General features: G+C 33.3%; 1 protein-coding gene across 2 annotated transcripts; it reads right to left on the bottom strand.

Annotated features, from left to right (window-relative positions):
* Positions 1–458: 458 nt before the first annotated feature.
* LOC110612290 (probable hexosyltransferase MUCI70) lies at positions 459–14,060 on the bottom strand. 2 transcript variants are annotated; one of them, XM_021753031.2, is made up of 9 exons: positions 12,754–14,059; positions 10,787–10,933; positions 10,160–10,373; positions 9,553–9,662; positions 9,277–9,476; positions 5,317–5,420; positions 1,843–2,030; positions 1,567–1,766; positions 459–1,018 (listed from the first exon to the last, which is right to left on the bottom strand). In XM_021753031.2, the coding sequence occupies exons 1-9, from the start codon at positions 12,986–12,988 to the stop codon at positions 788–790; spliced, it is 1,629 nt and encodes a 542-aa protein (XP_021608723.1). In that variant the 5' UTR covers positions 12,989–14,059; the 3' UTR covers positions 459–787. The 2 variants fall into 2 exon arrangements, with proteins under 2 accessions (XP_021608723.1, XP_043811196.1); XM_043955261.1 differs by lacking the exon at positions 10,787–10,933 and having other exon boundaries at positions 12,754–14,060.

The raw sequence follows: 14,060 nt of genomic DNA, 5'->3' as shown, positions 1-14,060 counted from the left end.
TCACACCAGGGGTGTGTGCATTATGATTTAGCTTTCTCTTTCATATATATAAAAAATACGATAAGTTTGATATTACTATTAAAAATAATTTTGAAAATATATTAGTTAAAATATTAAATTAATTTATATGTTTTAATTAATAAACTTATTAGTTAATTAATTTTTTAATTTTAAAAATATATTAAAACATCATCGAGTCTTAAAAATTTATTAATTAATTTTAACGTTGTGTTGTGAAAAAATTTATATGGTACCCCCTTTTGTGCTGTTTCCCAACCAAAATCCCTAATACAGCCACAGTATTATATCTATCATAAAGACAAATGAGAAATCATTGCTCAAACACAGATGAATACCATAAAGCACCACCAGAAAAGCTGTTTGATTTTGCTGCCAATTCAATTATCTTTCAGCTTTGTGCGGAATATAAATATACCATCAGGCTAAGCCTAGTGTGGAAACAGTAAACTGTATCAGTCCTTTCATGAAAATTAATAGAAGAGAGAGATTATCATATTCAACCTATAGTATTTGAGACAAAAGCTAATTACATTACTCTTGAAGAAACTCACAATAATGAGATCCAAGGCAATACATGTGCATCAAGAAATGGAAATGTCTTCCGAGTTAAGATGTCATGGAACCATTGCAGCTTGTATGAGAATTATTTGCTTGGATGCCTTTACAAGTATGAATGAATCAACAGATATCAACAATTCGGAAACAAAATTTTGAGCCCCTCTTGACCCTTTGACAATTCGTAACACTCTAACCAAATCGTACTTCCTCAAGTTGCATAATTAGAAATAAGGTAAAATTTTCTTGCCTGTGAAATGGCTTGCTTGTTCCTGGTACCAGCAACAGACTTGCGGTGATGTCTTGCACTAAATCTCCTATTCCTACGAGTATCCTTCACTGGAGTCCTTCCAGTTAAACTGTAATGGTTCAGGGATGGTCGACCGCGAATAACAGAGGCAACAGGGGATGGCATGTGCTCTAACAAGTCTCTGTGATAAGCCTGTACGTCAAAAATTTAAGTGCTGAGCAACAAAAAATTATTAAGCACCATGTTGGCATTTCTTGCACCATCTGCATTCCACAGGTGAATTTTAGCTTTAAATGCTAAAGACAAGGAGACAGCTAGTAAAATTTCCAGGATGCATATATAATACCCTCATGTTCAGAAAAAGATTAAAAAAACCACCTACACGTTTTAACCAAAGTTAGAAACAAACTGACAGCTTTGTCACATACACCCACTAGAGGAGCCATTCAGATTAAACACTTCACAGCTAAATGGGGCACTCAAATCATTTGAGACAAAAAGTGCTGATGCTCAAGATGCTAAGTTGTCAACATAAACACAAAGAGAATATGATACAACAATAAACACAAACAAAACTTAATATGATAAACTACAAGATCAAAAGATCAAAAGTCCTTTTACAGATCTTCCGAACATTAGGTTTCATTACTATAATTATTTCACCATGCCTACAAATAAACAACTTATCTAGAATGAATATATCCCATAAAATAGTCATTGGTGACAAATTTAGCAGATACCTGAATCACAAAATTACGCCTTTCACAGTCCAGAAACATATCAATGCTCCATTTAACTTTTTTCATAATTTTATCCCTTACTGTTGAAAAGCTTAACTGATCTCTGGAAGTAAACCGATCAACTTCATTGAACCAAAGGCATCCAAACAGATTTGTAATGGGTACATGTTCTCTTATAATAACACAACCTTCTGGAACATCTGCAAATTAAGAGACAAATTCAGAGATACAAATCCTGGAAAACAGAAAGACACATTGACATAATCATTCACATACCACTAGTTATTGGAAACTTAGCATCAGAATATGGTGTTAAGCCTTCGCTTTTGTAAAATTCAATCTGGTAATCAATGGAGGCATTGTCATACTTTCCAGCAGCTTTGTTAGCTTCAGCCTCTTCAAACACATCAAAGCGCCTGTAGTGTCTTGAGATTGCAAAATTAGCATTTTGGCTCCACAAGAACCTGAAATCCAAGAAAAAGAAGTTACACTAGTGTATTTTGGTCAGCAAACTAGACTTCAAATCAGCCTACTTTTAGGGTCCAGACATGTAAATTTATGGTGGTCTATGATAGAAATGTTTACACAAAAACTATACAGAGGTCACAAATTCACAATGCCAGAATGTGCACTCATATGAAATAACAGAATGATGACAGATTCTCTAGTCCCACACAACGAAAGCATATGCTTGAATCCCCAAAGGAATGCCCTAAAGGTTACAATTCGGGATTTTAGCACTGGGGGATTCCACATACAAATCTGACCAAGATTGAGCTTGTTTTATGGAACGAGGATGGATTAACCCCCATCATCTTTAAAGGGGAAAAATATGAATAAATATAGAAGTATAGTTAAGCAAATTGATTTAGTCAACAAAACAGTCTGCACTTGTAATTATTTGATATACTTTTTCGGGAGAAATTAAGAGCATGAGAGAAAACTATCTAGCTCAGTGAATAGTTAGTGTACAAGCTTTATAATAATCCATCTGTGATTGTTTATAAAGGTAACTGACAAGTTTGAAGGGGAATTTGAAACTCGATTAATCAAATGGACAAAGAAGATACAAGTAAGCTTGGTTTGATAATGTCTGTGAACAAGTCCTTTAGGCTCATTTAGTTAGTAGTTTGACATTTGACAAAAGTTGATTATCAACAACTTCAGGCTTTTCAAATTCAATAGTTTTTTAAACATGCATTCCAAATTAGTTGTACTTTTTGTACATACTCATAAGTTAATTCTTTATATAAAATTTTCTGTTAATTTTTCAGATATAATACAATATAAGCATAATATATTCTTGATAAGCAAATAATTTAGTCATTCATTATCATAGAAGCAAACTATCATAACTATATTTTACTCTCAATTTGAATCGAATTCAAAAAAGTTATAACAAAATAAAATTAATAAAACATATCAATTCAGTTAATTAAATTAATAAAAAAATAAGTATAGTATAGAAATACGAATATCTTGATTATATAATTTAATAATTTTAGATTTTTTTTTGTGAATGTGTAAATTTAATTCTATATGTTTTTATTTGTTTATTTGCTTTATAATTCTTTGATAACCATTTTATTAACTAATACTCATATTTTTATATAATTAGATCCATCAAATGTTATTAGGCTTCATTTTGATTTATTCATATTTGTAAGTTGAGGTAATAATAAAGCACTGGAACTATAAAACAAAAAAAATTATTTCTTATGTCCATAAACCCTTAAATAAATTTTCTTCTTATTATTTTTCCTTATTTGATTTTTTCTTTCCAATTTCACAAATTTTTACATTAGTCGATATGTGAGAAATTAATTAAAAATAGATATAATAAATAAATCAAATTTAAACTAAACATAGATTTAATCAAATTACAAATCATTTTAAAATATGCATAAATTCAAATCCAGTGAATAAGTTTGGATAACTTTTTATTATTTATTTTATTTAACTGCATTTTATTTATTAATATTTATAGTAAATTATTTAATTTAAAACGCTTAACATGATTAATTAAATAAGGAATTTATTAATTGATGATTAAAGTTTGCCTTAGGAAAGAATGTGTTGTATATTGACTAACTATCTATAGTTACAAATCTTTAGACGAAATTTAACACTATAATTAGAGTTCTATTTATTAAAAATTACTAATTAAATAGTTACTCAGAAAAATAATAGTATATTTTATTGTTTGGCTGTATTCTAATGGATAAGAATTTTAGAATTAATATTTTTATTTTAAATTTTGAAATATATTAATTTACACAACCAATTAAATATATCATTTATTTTTTATAAATTGATTAACTTTATGAATAATAAATAGAATTTGAGTAAGATTATATTAAAGGAAAAATTAAATTATAAGTTTTATAATTAATTTATAAACTTTGTGAATAGAATTATATATTATTTTATTTAGTAATATAAACTTTTTTCATTTATATTTTCATATATTATCATAAAGTAACATATTTTAATAATTAATTAAAAATGGCCATAGAAGAAAAAGGTTATAAAAAAATTAAATTCAATACAATGTTTATTAATTTTTTTTGAAAACAAATAAGTTAATAGAAAAAAGTAAATCCTGATTTTTTAAATTTTCCTATAGAAGATCAAATTTAATAAAGTGAATTTTCTGACTTTTAGTTAATTTTTGTAACAATCAACCTAAATTTGTTGAATCCATTAGTGTAAAAAATAATTTTATAAAAAAAACTTTTAAATTTGTTAATTCAGATTTTAGTTTTTTTGTAAAATCTTATTTTAAATTATAATAAAAAAATTTTAACTAAGTAGAATTTAACTACAAATAAGGCTAAGAATTTTATATTTATACAAGCTCTAAAAGTAATTTAAATACTAAAATTTAAAATAGCTTGGATTTTAACAGCCAATTAAATTAAATTCTTCATTGTCAAATACTAAATTATCTTTGGCTATCTGATTATTTCCTCCCCTGCTTACCACTTTTATTTATATTTTAGATAATTTTAATGATAAATGTGGTGAAATTTTAGTCTCAAGTTAAGGTATTCTATTTGATCTTACAATGGTGGCCGCAATGTATAAGATAAAATTGAATTTTTAAACTAAAAGATTCTACCAAAAGGTTATAGCATCATATCAAGACGAAGATGATGTGAGATTTTGTCTCTTATCAGTTTGCTGCAAGGGAGAGAGGGCGATGTCCTTCTTACATGAAGGGAAGGTATCCTTCTTGCACCATACCGGTGGCTTAAAAAGCCATAATTTGGGTTTCCCCAGTGGGCGGCCCAGTTCTTTTTGAAGCAATATTTTTCCTCGTAAGGACTAATGTCAGTGGCCATTTTACTTAATAAGAGATCTAAATATTTGATTCCATGGGCTCATCAAACTAAGTGCAAGCTCCGCAAGCTTTGTGGAGCCCATTCAAATTTCAAATAAAGAATGTGAAGGTTGTTGTGTTAGGGAGACTAAGCAGAGCCTGAACAGAGGAAACTCATCTTAGCTAGGATTGTTATAATCCTAAAAGGTAGCATCAAAACCTCAAATGTCAAGCAGTAAGCTGGAAAACACTAATCGGCAGACAGATTTAAGTGAAGCCTAGTTATTAGCATCTTAGCTAGGATTGTGAAATCAATGTACTGAGAAATTCAAAAGAAATATGCAGTAAGGAGGGAAGTGAAGTACAAATCTTGATTATTATTCATGACAATCTAAGTACAGCAAATTCATACAGAAAATGAGTCATACCTCTCAAGAACTTGATAGGGATCTACCACAAGCTGGAGTTTTCCATCAATCCATATGGAGTACTGAACATTGGGCAAGATCCTATGCAACAGAAGCTTTGGAACCTGCCCCAATTACATGAAAGCACACAACCTCCACCACTGAGTACCATCACATAAGATATACAGAATCAATTCAAAAGAGGTCTTATAGAATAAAATAAATATCTTAGAGTTGAAATAAATCAAAATGAAGTCTTTTAGATGATCAATTAAGAAAATTTTAAACAGAAACCTATTGCTACGCTATAATTGGTAGAAGAATTAGAATTTAGTCTTAGCCCACACAGATGTGCGCACAAACGAATTCTGCAAATAAACAAAACAAGTTGGCCACTCCATTTTGAGCAAGATAACAAGTAGAAATAGGAAGAAGACACTGAGATTTTCTCATTTTTATAATCTGGAATACTATTAGGTCAAGCCCAAAGACATTAAGCATTCAGTCATTCACGAGAATGAGAATGTGAGAAAGAGAGAGAGGGAGAGAGAGAATCATTGCAGGTTTATGCTTATGTGCAAACCATCAAATTTAACCCTCCTTCAGACAATATCCTACATCATACATGTATTTAACATGCACCAGCAGATATACACTACACTTGTTCAGACATGAAATTGACAAGAACAGAGCCTACCTACACTCACACATGTATTTCACGAAGAACACCAAACTGTCTACACATGCCTTTATGGTTATGACCTGCTACTCTTTAGGAAAAAAGAAGTTGAAAAAACACAAATCTAGAAAAGTTCCCAATTATGACATGAGTACCCCACTAGAACTTGTTTCTAGTATGAAGATGTTTTAGATGCTTTTACCGGCAAGACTTATCATCCACAACAGCAAGTAGATCTCGGCTCAAACACTTAATCATCCTTTCTAGAAAAAATTAGTTTTAGATAAGGATGAATTTTATTAGACTAAGAATATGTTGTCATTATCTTATCATTTTAAGTGTTTTTGTTATAGTGCTATTTTATTCTGATAAGAATTTTGCTATTTTATTTTAAGTAGGACTTCTGATCTGCTTAGGACTATTTATAGTAGGACTCAATTTGTAATTTCTATAGAGATGAATTTTTATTAATAAAGCAAGCATATTCTAAGATACAAATCGAGATTAGAGGCTCTCTCTTTAACGAGTCTTAAGATAACGGAGCTCCTTCCAACAAGCTCCATCACAGCAATCATACGTTCAGCTAAGCCAGGAAGAAACAAGAATAAGGGAAAGGCTGCTACTGCTGAAGATTCAGTAGTTCATCGATCCGTGACAAAATCCTTAATCAGAGAACTCAATAACTTGGTATTAGAGCCAAGTGTCATGGGAGAATCAAGGAGTGATCTGCGGGCATTACTCTAAGAAATTTAGGTCCAGAATGAAGCTCGAGTAGCACTATCAAAATCCCATGATCTCCGAGCATTACTCTAGAAAATTCAGGCCCAGAATGAAGCTCGAGTAGCACTAAAAGAATCCCATTTGGAAGCACAAATTCAAGCTCTTTTGCAGCAAATACAGGAGCTGGTGGAGAACTCGAATCCAACCCGAGGCAAAGAACTTGAGGTAGGGATCGGCAACAGTCATAACAATCACTCGAAAAGCCATTCCGAGCCAACAGAAGGTTGTCCAATTGCTGGAAGTGTGCCAAGGTGTCCCAAGCTAGATTTTCTTGTGTTTGATGATTCTGACGATCCTTTAAGCTGGTTGCACAGGTGCAAAAATGACGCTGGAGGAGGTTAAGGTGGGGTTGGCAGCATTCCATCTATTAGGAGAAGCTCAACTATTATTCTACAAATTGAATCAGAAGGAACCTGGGATGTCCTAGACAACTTTTTAAGGGTTATTGCAATATGAAATTTGGACCACCCTCCGAGAAAATCCTTTGGGAGAGTTGGTCGACCTTAAACAATCAGGAAGTGTAGAAGAATATCAGAAGCAATTTCAATGCTTCTTAGCATGAGCTGATACCGTTCAAGCAGGCAAGCAAGTTGATCTTTTAATCTTTTTATTGTTGGTTAACCCAAAGTGTGCCATTGGATATTGTTGAATCCCACATCGGTTGTGGAAAGGGGTAATGTGCCCCTTATATGGGCCATAGAAACTCCTCCCCTTGAGCTAGCTTTTGGGGTGAGTTAGGCCCGGTCCAAATTTAACATGGTATCAGAGCCTCCCCACCCGATGTTGGGCCTTCCATAAATGTTTCACGCACCAGTAAAAATTCTGGGCGTGAGGGGGTGTGTTGAATCCCACATCGGTTGTGGAAAGGGGTAATGTGCCCCTTATATGGGCCATAGGCACTCCTCCCCTTGAGCTAGCTTTTGGGGTAAGTTAGGCCCGATCCAAATTTAACAGATATCGAAATGCAGAATCCTCCCAATTTGATCACAGTTAAGAATCTTGCTCGATCCTTTGAAAGGAAAAGGCATCTAGATAGAAATATAGGCCACCAAAAAAACATATGGCTGAATCACAAGCTTATGCAGTTTCCTTTCACCAGCAAGGCACTGTCAGGATGGCAGCGCTCCATAGCTATTTCCGGAAGTGGAGTGCAACATTGTTTATAAAAAAATCATCCAGAAGTGAAATGGCAGATAGGAGGGCAAAAGGATTGTGTTACAACTACGATGAATTGTATAGCTCCGGACATCAATGTAAAAAACTATTTTGGTTAGAATCGAACGATACTCATGTGGCACCTGAAGAAGAAGGATTTGAGGACAATCTGGCAATTTCATTGCATGCAATCATAGACATGCAGAATCCCAAAAATATGCATAAATCCAGAACCATGCAACTGATAGCTAAATTATAGGGCTATCCAATGAAGGTGTTGGTGGACTCGGGCAGCACCCATAATTTTCTTAACCAAGTAGCAGCCCAACACTTGAAAATAGCACTATAACAAAAACACTTAAAGAGATAAGATAATGACAACATATTCTTAGTCTAATAAAACTCATCCTTATCTGAAACTAGTCTTTTCTAAAAAGGATGATTAAGTGTTTGAACCGAGATCTACTTGCTGCTGTCGATGATAAGTCTTGCCGATAAAAGCGTCTATAACAGAAGAGTTCTCTTTTTTTTCTCCCCTGATTAGAAAACCAACAATTCGACTTTTATATTGAAGTATTTATTAATTTTCAAATCTGCTTGACATGGGCTGCATTATGATCTGTGGATACTATTCTGGTATGCTTGAGAGAGTCGGAAAGTATAAACAAGCTTATTCCTGTCTTCAAAAGAATACACCTTGCCCTTTGAGGGGCGCTTTTCGAAACCATACAGATCACTAATATTCCTAATTGTACAATTGATGGAGTTAAAGAGTGAAACAATACATTCTCTAAGAACCCGCATTAATTTCTAATCCCGTTTGAAGAATCCTGACAGGTTTTGAAACATTCAAAGTTCTTACCTCCTTTACAAAACCGTCATCCCAATCAAAACCAATACTTTAAAACTCATACCTTACTTCCAAAACTTCCTCCTTATAGAGTGTTCTCATGATCTTTCACAATATCCCAAGTACTTCTAATAGTTATCTATTACCCCTTTCTAATAAAATCAGCAACTTTAGCTATTGCTGATAAATTATTATTTTGGATTATTTATTTATTTCTAACCTCTGCAGACTATAGCTCCCAAGGGTAACATATTTATCATACACAAACATATGCCAAAGATGAGACCTAGACAGTTGTCTTGGACTCGGATCTTGTTCAAAATCAGTAAAATAGTCAAAGATGACTACCTAAGCCCATTAAAGAATAAGGAATCATAATGCTGCCATACAGAAACTTCAGACATGCATGCATATGTATAGAAAGATCCACTTTAAGGACCTGCGTGCTGCGATCCTTGCCCCCAGTTGATGCCTAAAGAAGTTTGAGAAAAAATACATCAGATGAAAGCAAACTGACCTTCCCATTACGTCTTGAGTCATTATAAGGAATGTTATGGACAACAATAATCCTCCATAATCCAACTTTCATACTGCTATCCAGGACACTAGAATTCTTCATATATGCCTCTGTCTCTTCATCAACAAACATGTAGAAAGGAACAGTTCTCCTTGATTCTTCACTGATGTTCTTGGGCTGTTGGATTATGTCATAGTTCCCTGTCAGAAGAGCAATGATGAGGAAAGGATGCATAAAACAAGATATTTAAGTAGACTGGCTTATTCACAACAATACCAAATATAGCTGATGCGACAATGACTTCATGAAACTGCTGCAACTCCATAAGGTCAGCTTCATCAATATCAAATCCGGTATGGTGACCTGGTTTATTTCCTTTGACAAATCTGATAAAAGAATATAAATTAGCAGACAGGCACGTATATAATAAGGAACATTCCTCACTTATACAACATTTACCTATCAAGTACTAATATTCTTTCACTTCATTATCATTTATCTACCAACTTAAATTAAACTCCATTCACTTCATCATCGTTTACTTACCACCTTATTTTCCCCTTTATCTCTCACTTGTATCTTTTACAGTTTTTCCCGGAATTTGCCACAGGAAAAAAAAAATCCATCAACGTTACCTACTCTTCCCCCCCATGCCTCCCCCCATTTCATCTTTTAACCAATGGGTTTTTTCAGTGGTCAACATCTCCCCCCCCCCAAAAAAAAAAACAAAAAAAAACACACTTTTTTGACATAAACAAACCATACTTGCAAGCACCATAATTCAATGGACAAAAAAGGCCATAAATGATTCACTCAGAAGTCAGGATATCTTCATTACTTGTAAGTTTACTTAAGCAACAAGATCAAAAAGAATAATACCTACCCGCAGTGCACTGTCATGGACTCTCGTATATCAAAAGAATCATTCCTCTGCTTTAAAGAAGGATATCCACCAAAATCAGAACCACCATGCAGTTCGGTTTTGCGTGGGTTTCCATCAACAACATATGTCAAATTGCGAAGCACTGGAGATACTGATAGAGAACTTGGCATTCTAGCTCTGGCTAGCTCCACAGGAATGTAACAAACCGAACAGGCTGAATGACATACAAATATGAACAAAATGAAAATTATGTGATCATCAAACATGTTAAATGTAGGTTTACTCAAATTTTGGTGTTTGACGTACTTTATTGTGTCAAGATGTCAACAGAGTTATTAAAATCACATAAATAGATTGTTAGTATTTATGGTGCAAAAAATGACTATGGCTATAATATATATGATTGCACATTTATGCCAATTTACCTTCAGATAAAGTGGAGCAGAGCTTGCCATAAGAATTATTAGTCATGAAGTTAATTACTTTTACAAATTCATGCTTTAATTACTTTTACAAATTCATGCTCCATTATTGATTCAAAATTGTGGTGCAGTCCATTCTATAATCACGGGCAGATAATTAAAACAAGATGATGAACAACCACTGTCAAAGCAACTCAAAACTTACGACGTGGTCCAAGCCGTCTTCCACCAAGTGGAGGGGGAGGAGGAAGTGCAAATCTGTGGCATGGATGTTCTAATGAACCACTACCTGCCTCCTCGTGTTGATGGAGAGAAGCTACATTGTTTTTCTTAACATTAGAACTAGTGCCTTCTGTTGCATTATCACACAAAATATAAACCAAAATGCAGTAAATAATCCAAGAAGTAACAAATATTACAGAACCATGACACTGTTAGGTGAATAATGAAACTAATTAAAAGGATTTCTTTCATTTGAGTCAATGCTTATCATACTCAAACTATCTTAATTGATGACCCAATTTATGAAGCAATCTAACAATTCTAGGCTTTGGGGAGAGTTGATGTACACAACCTTCACCCTGCTTTTGCAAAGAGGTTGTTTATATGGCTCAAAAATGCATGACCTCAGGCAACCCTCTACAATCAACTATCTTCTTAAGTTGAAGGAAACATAAAAAAAAATAGGCTCTATTTGATGCAAGATTTACTAAGGATTGCAGGACTACCTACTTTTGGAAAAAAAAATAGGAAGTAGAGTTTTATTCTATTAAATTTAGGAATTATGTGTTAATTTGGGATTCCTGATTAATATTGGATTTAGGGTTCCTAATCACAATACTAATATTTGACAATTAATTTGAGTTAAAAAAAAGTATCAATTTGTTTGTCTTTTCACTTAATAATTTGTTTCTCTACCTTTGAGAATTTGTTTCTCATCCATTTGTTCCTCTTAATTTTATTGGTTCTACATCACTATCTCTATATACCCTGCAATCCGTAATTGAATGAGGAACAAGAACAGAATTTCCTCCATCTACTTATGAAGAAGTTAAACTAGAATTAAGGGTGAATTATAAAAAAGTCCATGAATAATGTCGTTATTAATAGGTTCACCCATGTATTTTCAAAAACTCATTAAAACATTCCTAAGTTTTGATTATATTAAGTACTTTCGTCCCTCTATCCATTTTGAGGTTAACATTTAAGGAAAAGACCAAAATACCCCAGTAGAAAAGGATGTTTTAATCTATTTTTCAAAAATAAATGAGTGAAAGTGTTAATAATAATAAAATTTATGGATTAAATAATTATTTATTTGAAATTTGACTAACAGAATATGTTTAAAAAATGAAGGAAAGGACTAAAGTGTCTAATGGAATCAAAACTTAAGGATGTCTTAATGAGCTTTTTAAAATATAGGGATCAACTTATTGATAATAGCAATACCAAAGGACCTTTTGTAAATCTCCCTAGAATTGAAGATAATAATAACATAATTAAAGGGAAAAAAAAACTATTAGCTGACTATGGTCTAACAGTAAATCAGATAATCCTACATTCTGGCATGCTTGCACCAAAAACAAAACGAGCCTAAATTCTATTCCAGAATTTTGGGGATTTTGTCAGCACAGAACCATATAAATTATAATAAACCCATTTCCAAGTTTGGAATCCAGGCCGGAACTTGAAAGTAGTGGTTAATCCCTCTTTAAATTCAAGAAACAAAGACCTAGCTTTTGGGTTATTGTTTCACACAGAAACAGAACTATTAAACCCTTTTATATATTGATGCAAGGTAAAAATAATAATAATAATAATTCAAATTTAAATCTTTCTGCAAAGAAATCAGTTGGTAACCAACTTATAACTATCTATTTGTTTAACTTCAACCAGGGGAATGTACTTATTTTTGTTTTCCTACCAAAACTTCAAAAAACGAAAACTAATAGATGCCTGATCCTCCATGAACGATTAATTTCCTTGCTATTTGAAATCTTTCAATGAGGTTAGGACTTGTAAATAACTGATTACTATTGATACCAAAGACAACTGCATCTAGAACAAATAGATGCCTAAATTATTTAATTTGATGCAAAAACAACAGTAGACATGGTTAAAACAAATTACTTGACTTGCTTTAAAAAAATAGAAAACATGCCTGAAACAAACCTTTACTAACTTTAAGAGAACCCCAAACAAAAGCTAGAAGAGCAAGTGCAACCAATAGAATCATTGCAACCCTTCTCCGTCCCAAGTACCGGCAAATGACAGGGAGAACACGCTCTTTCTCTCTCAGACTTGACGCCAGCATTTTGGAAGAATATTTCCGAGCAATGGCTGGAAATTTTGCTGAAGGCTGTGACGAACCATGGCTTCCCCGTAGACCCAATGACCCTCCAGTCATTGTACTTCCAAACTCACAACCATAGTTCTCATCTCCCCTCTTACAAAGGACTCCCAGAAACTATAATGTGAAAACCGAGTACATGTCAGTCTTAAAAATCATAACCGGCTTCTTTCACACTTCCAATGATCTTGAATACCGGCAATCTCAAATTCCATCCCCCTTTGCTGTACTTTGTCTAGAAGCTCCTTGTCATTCACATAAAAGAAACCCAAAATCATATCAAGGCAATATCAAATCAATCCCACCAGGTAAAAACTACTTTCGTGAAATCTAAAATGTGATATCAGAACAAATGCCCAAACAAAAAGAAGAAATAGCCTGTGTTACCCAAAAATTAGGGCCTAAACAGAAAACTCACGAGCAAATTAGTTCCAAAGACTGAACCCAGTTCTTCAATTTCAGTCAATTATCAAATATGTAGTCTCAAATCCAATGTAGCTCCTGGACATCCAAAACCCAAAAATTCAATCTAATCTCTTTATAAAAATAAGGATGCAAACTCAATTTAAATCACATGAACCACAAAAATCCATATGCAGACTACATTTCATTTCAACCAAAATCTAGTCTCCATCTACAAATCGAATCAAAAAAATCCCAACATAAACTCATTTCCAACTTTGAGCAAACCCATTAACCGCAAAACCGGCCTCGAAACCGCTTTTACTTCTCAGAAAATCCAGTCTCTTAAAGTAACTCCAGTAAAATCAATTCCAGACGAAATTGGTTCCCCAATTGAATCATAACCCCGAACACTTTAAGCAACACCTCAAATCCACAAGAGCCTAAGTACATTCACATCGATCACCCAACGGAAAATAAAAAAATAAAAGAAAGAATGCAAGAAATATATCAATCGAATGGCAGTATGACACACCCCAAAAATCCAGAAGGAGACAATGCGCATAGATTTGGAAGCCTCAGATTTGAATAGCAATGCTGCTCTGAGATGGGTTGTGTTCAAACTTTACTGCAAGCGTTTGTCCGCCTTTTAAATACCGAAGTTTTCTGTTGATATCATGCAAAAAATAAATGTGCGTGGAAAGATAACTCGGCAGTTGACACATGC

The sequence above is a fragment of the Manihot esculenta genome, chromosome 3 (genome assembly GCF_001659605.2).
Source record: "Manihot esculenta cultivar AM560-2 chromosome 3, M.esculenta_v8, whole genome shotgun sequence".
In the NCBI taxonomy this organism is placed as follows: domain Eukaryota; kingdom Viridiplantae; phylum Streptophyta; class Magnoliopsida; order Malpighiales; family Euphorbiaceae; genus Manihot; species Manihot esculenta.
The sequence above is the reverse complement of the archived record's forward strand: the minus strand, read 5'-3'. Positions and strand labels throughout refer to the sequence as shown.